The sequence below is a fragment of the Limulus polyphemus genome, unplaced genomic scaffold, assembly GCF_000517525.1.
Source record: "Limulus polyphemus unplaced genomic scaffold, Limulus_polyphemus-2.1.2 Scaffold511, whole genome shotgun sequence".
NCBI classification, from domain to species: domain Eukaryota; kingdom Metazoa; phylum Arthropoda; class Merostomata; order Xiphosura; family Limulidae; genus Limulus; species Limulus polyphemus.
Window position 1 is genome coordinate 57234 of NW_013666121.1, and position 6000 is coordinate 63233.

The window sequence follows — 6000 nt, forward strand, 5'->3', positions numbered from 1 at the left end:
AGTCCATGAATATATCGAGTCTTTTTTTGACCAGTCGGAGTGCAAAATGATTTTCATGTTAACATTAAAAATACTTTTCTCCATCTCAAATGCCATTTGCATAATCTCTAAAACCTTCTAAGTACATTTCATATGTTTTATTTCAGTAAAGCTTCAGATTTTAACTGTTATTTCCTCTGAGCTAAGTCTATACAAGGTTGATCAATTTCGTAACCAGCAAAAATTAAAAAAAATCTAAATCATCATTTTTTTTTTCTAGAATGACTTCAGATTGTAACATAAAACTTCATCTATCCTAAGTAGCTTTAAACTCATAACAATATGCATCTATTGATTTTTTATTGCTCTTTTAACCATGTCTAACTACTAGTGTTAGTACTATTTGTGCCATTATAATATAAGTTGTAAATGTAAATCACTTGGAGAACATGTGGCTCACATTACACTGTCAAGTTAAATTACCCACAGACGTGATTCGTGAAAATTTTGTATTACATTAACCCTATTGCCATGGGTATCCTTTACTGTGCATGACACAAGGTTTTCGTGTATTACGTACAAAATCTTATGAAACTACTTTTTGTTTATGTTATACCAATTAGTATGTTAAGAAGATGCTAAGCAATATATGCTAATTGTTAATCAAATCCAACAAACTATTTTGTCCCCTGTATTGTGTTAAAATTAAAGAGGCCAACATTCATTGGTGAATGTAATGTCTCTGCAATTGCTTGTAAGTTGGTTGACATACACATTATTAGTTCACAAAAAACCAAAATTGTACTTTTCTCACTGAAAACTTGAGCAAAAGACAAAAATTCCAAACTGTCTATATCTCTGGGACCTGTAAAAAGTATCTTTTTACCATAATCCCATGTAAATTGATCGAAATATGGTGGAGGAATTGTCAAAAGACCCTAAAATTATGATTTTTGTGGCAACTGTACTCCATATAATTTCTAAAAATGGACAAGTCCAACATTTTTTTATTTATCTATGTATGTTGCCTGTAGAAAAGTGTCTTTATGCTAAATCCCATGTAAATTGGTCAAAATATGGCTGAGTAATTGACAAAAACTCCAAATGGGCTGAGCACATCAAAATTTATATTTATGCCAATTTTCATCTTGATTGCTGTAAACATGACTGCACAGGAACCTAAAATATACATTTTTTTGGGTTGTTTTACTTTTGACCCCATAAAATCTTTAAAAAGGCTTAAATATAGAAATTTAAAAGATATCTGGGCATATTGGACCAAGGTATAACCCTACCAAGTTTTAAATCAATCTACCAAGAATTGAAAGAATGGCAATCCACTGAAAAGTGTTTGGAAGAAGAAGAAAGAATAGAAAAACAGTATGTCTGTCTGCAGAGTTATAAAAATTGGTAGAATTATTTGTGAAGTGTAATTTCACCTCTGATGATGGATGTGCTCATATAGTCTTCTGAAGGAAGTAATGTGAGCTTTTTATATGTTACCTGACATAATAGTTGCATTAAAGTATTTTGTTGCACCAAAAGGCATTTCATAACTTTTGCAAATGTTGGCTTTTTAAAAAACTTTTATCTTTTTTCTTACTTGTTATGGAAATTTGTCTACATGGTTGTTATAAGTCATCATTCTGTTAGTAAACTGTTGACCAGTAAACATAAATTTATAATGCATATTAATGTGTTTGTAACTATTACTATTTTGTATATGAATATAATTAATTAGTAAGTCTTCAAATGGTGAAATTACATGTACAAGGACTAAATTCTTCTAAGATCTGTACTAGTAACTAACATTATTACTTTGAATTATATTATTTTTTAAGTTAAGTAATAATAGTGTGATGAAAATGAAAGTTGTTTAGAAACTGTTTATGGCTATTTTTATTTATTTTTTGCAACCCTGCATTTTACTTACATGCTATTTTACATTTTTTGTCATCATTTTTTGTAGCTTACAGGTTCAAACAGATTGGACCAATCTACTATGAATATGGCTCACTGATTGTCTCCTATGACAATGCAGACATAGCAGTTAAGGCCTTTTATATGCTGAGAGAATGTAGCTTTGATGATAAAAACCTTCTAGTCCTTCTATTACCAAGTATTACCCCAGAGATGATCCCAACAGGAATAAGGGTAAGCCAGAGAATATTACATGTACATGAATAGTCATACTAAACAAATTTTGTATGTTACTTTACAATTCCAAATTCATGTAAAATATTAGTTCACAGTTGTTTGTTGAACAGTTATTAATTTGCCCTATTTTTCCCAAACAGGATTTGTAGATGATCCCATTGAGAACCAAAAAAAAAAAATCATACTAATTAAATTTATCACAGAATTTACCTTCTAAAGATTAGTAGTAAAAGAGGTCCTCCAATGTGTTATTTCAAATATTATGTTTTAACTCTAAACCTTTCTGCAAAAGTAACTTTGATGATCTCAATCTTGTTTAAGATAATGCCAGTCATGTAGATGTATGTCTAGACAATAAGTTTGTTTACTTGCCCTATTGATATGTACATTTCAAAGTTCTCTGGACAAATGCAGTAATAACAAATAATACATTTTATCAATCTCTGACAGGTGCCATGCTTACATCTATATAGTCATTAGAAAGAGTTCATTTTACACTATAATCCAACAACAGTTATTATGAAATCTGCAGGCAGTTTTCATCATAGAGTAGATGGAACTGCCTGTAGTATTGTTGGCTGTTTGATCGACAATAGCACTTACAGTTGTTTCTTACCTAAATATGTTATAGTTAGAGATACACTTAAATTATATTTAGGTCTTACTTTTATATCATAGTTAATTATGTATTATTTATGTTTTAAAAATGCGTAATTGAAAAGTTTAAACATTCTTTAAAATATACATCATACTTTGTGTAAGTTCTCAAGACTTAAGATTTTATGCTTGGGTATAATAATTTTGCTGAAGGCTTGTACATCTCTGCTGAAGGTACTGTAATTATGCTCCGAAGGCACTGTTGACTTGTGCTAAGATGAGTAATAAAAGATAAAGGGCAGGAAAGGAAAACATAACATTAAAAAAGGGAAAAGATATAAAATTATGTATGTAAAAAGATCTTTTAAGAAATTCTATGAAAAATTAAAAGATATGTACATTTTCTCTATTTCTTAGTTTAAACATTTCGTTATGCTGTATGATGATGGTATTATCTAGTTATTGATATGGTAGAGAAAATGAAAATATAATATAAACATTTACCTTAAAAAACTTCATTTAGGAGTTTTTAGAGGTTATGCAAATGAGATATGAAACTATAAGATAAAGAAAAATATTTTTATACTTAAAATTAAAATAACTTTCCACTTGATTTATTAAGAGTTTGAGTGCAAATAACTACAATAAATATGTAAGTTATTATTATAAAACAACTAAAATAATGTCATTCTCTGTGTACAAAATACTTATGATTTTTAACAAAATCTTACCACTTTTTATGAGAAATCTCATCAAGAAATCTCAGAGTTACAGTGTGTATTGTTGCACAAGTAAAATTCCTGATATGGTGCTCTGCAAGTTGCGGGGCCTGTACCAAAAGGGTTAAGTAATTGCAATACGTGGACTTTTCTTCAAGTAAATGATCCAGCAGAATATCCTTTTTTCTTGAGAATGTATATAAATATGTTCATTGATTATATGCTCAGGCAGTTATTTCCTTATTGTTTGCAGTAAATTTGTCTTAAAACTTTCCTCAACAATGAGCATTTTTGTAATGTAAAGTACAAGTTTATCATACATTATCATGAGAATTCTAGTTCTTTAAGAAATAAGTTTTTCAGTTATTATTTCAAGAGTTTTGCACAGAAAAAAAGCATAAGAAACAAAATCTAAATATGTTACTTCAGTATCAAAAGCTTAGATATCATACTCATTACCAAAGACCACTTCTGCTGCAAAGTTCTTTTTTGGAATGATTTATAACAAGTAGTGCTTAGTGGCATGATTAAGTGATCTCTGAAAAAAACAGGACATTTGTTGATTAAATATACTTGTTTAAATTTGTCACAAAATAGGTTTCTAAAAATTATTCTTAAGGTTGAAAAGGATCTAATGAAAATATCGTTTGTTTGAAGAAGTTTTCACATTGAATATTCACTAATTTCTAATGTTCAGAAGACATATTGAGATGAAATGGTTAAGTGGTAAGATGTGATGAGTATCTTGAAGGTGTTTTTATTTGATAATTTATACATATTTAGCTTCATCTTGTTAAAAAAATTCCCAATTCAACCCTCACTACGGGTTGGTCAAAGTGAGCATGTGACAACTTTCTAGAGTTACATTCAAAATTTAATTAAGCTTCTTTATTATCATTATATACGAATAAACATGGCATCAAAAACTAGTTAATAAATCAAATTTCAACATTATGTAAGTTTTAAATTTTTAATTTTATAAGTAAATGTTTAAAAAAATCCTTAATCTTCTCTATTATAAAAATTGTAACATCTGTTCTCTAGGTCTTCCCTCTTCTCTAATTTATTTACCATCTGTCTGTGAAATATGGAACTTAAAGTGAATTACTCTTTATTATATAGATATTACTAAGACAAAGCATAATTTTTATATCCTTCAATCTTATTTGTTTATGGATCCATAAACTAGTAAATCAGACTCATTTTCCACACCCTCCTGTTACTTTTTCTCTTTCACAAATTGCTAGTAGTTTACTTCAACATTTCATACTATATTATTTATAAAGAATAGAAAGCCAGATTTTTAATCTTTAAATGACTTGTTATAGTATGTTTTCTGTACAGAGTATTGTCTATTTTGCCTCCAGTTTGGAAATTTCTTTCATGATATTCACATCGATAAGCTTAGCTGAATTTATAAGGGCTCTTATTGCATGTTAGAGAGCCAAATAAATTATGATAGTTATAGGAAATTATTTTGTGTGTGTGTTGTTATTTCTGTGCTCTTTCAATATGATCTCAGTCAATTTGACCAACCATATGACCTATCTGTAGTCATATAAAGCCTTTATAAATTTGAAACTGTTAACTTTTAACAGTAAGTATATCATCACAACATTTTGCTGTCTTTCAGTAAACATTATAAGTCTTTTACTTACAAAAAAATCTTTTTTTTTTGTTAAGTATTTTAAACAGACTAAAAAAAGATTTGATGGTGAATATATTGAGTATTTGTTTTCAATGGTACATATGCAAAGTGATTTTCATGTTAAGGTTAAAATCTCAGATTTAATTTGTGTAATCTCTAAAACCTCTTAAATACATTTCAGATGTTTGTTTTTATTAAAACTTTGTATTTTATCTGTTATTTTCTTTACCATAACTGTATAACAACATTGGTCAATTTGACCGACCTCGTAACCACTAAAAAAAGAAATTGAAATAAATCTACATTACACCTTTTTTCTTTCTAGAATAACTTCCACTTGTAAGATCAAACTACATTTATCCTAAGTACCTTTAAACTCGCAACAGTATACATCTATTGATCATTAAATTTTATTGTTTTTCTGCCCTTTGAACCATGTCTAAGTACTATTCTTGCCATTATAAGTTGTAAATCACTTGGCGGATTTGGAAGTCACGTTACGCTATTGATTTACGTTACCCATGAGCTGCTCGAGTGCGTGCCTCGTGAAACATTTTGATTAGATATGGTCAGGACCAGGCTTTCTTAAGTGTTCAACTTGATGTTTGCCAGTGTTCTAGTTCAAATTTCTCTGAGTACATACCTTACACAAGCATATGATAAGTTCTACATTATAGATGATGGACAGAGCTTTCCAAACATATATAATATGTTGAGTTTGTGTAAAGTTTTTCTGGCAAACTAAGGGAACAAACAATGGTGGGGGGGTGTTAAAAGTAGCATGTTGCCAGCAGAAAAATTTAATTTCAAAGCAATAAAATAAACACAAAAATTGTAAATATGACTTAAGCCTTTATTGTGATTAATTAGTAAACATTTATGTTTTGAAAATTTGTTATT

The 6000-nt window shown here is 28.9% G+C and overlaps 1 protein-coding gene across 3 annotated transcripts in view; it reads left to right on the top strand.

Annotated features, from left to right (window-relative positions):
- LOC106458763 (diacylglycerol kinase theta-like) overlaps positions 1–6000 on the top strand; it is an 85470-nt gene that overhangs the window by 53742 nt on the left and 25728 nt on the right. For all 3 annotated transcript variants that reach the window (XM_022385081.1, XM_013918312.2, XM_022385080.1), the window contains exon 14: positions 1949–2133. In XM_022385081.1, the coding sequence (XP_022240789.1) occupies positions 1949–2133 (185 nt within the window). The remainder of the gene's footprint in view (positions 1–1948; positions 2134–6000) is intronic.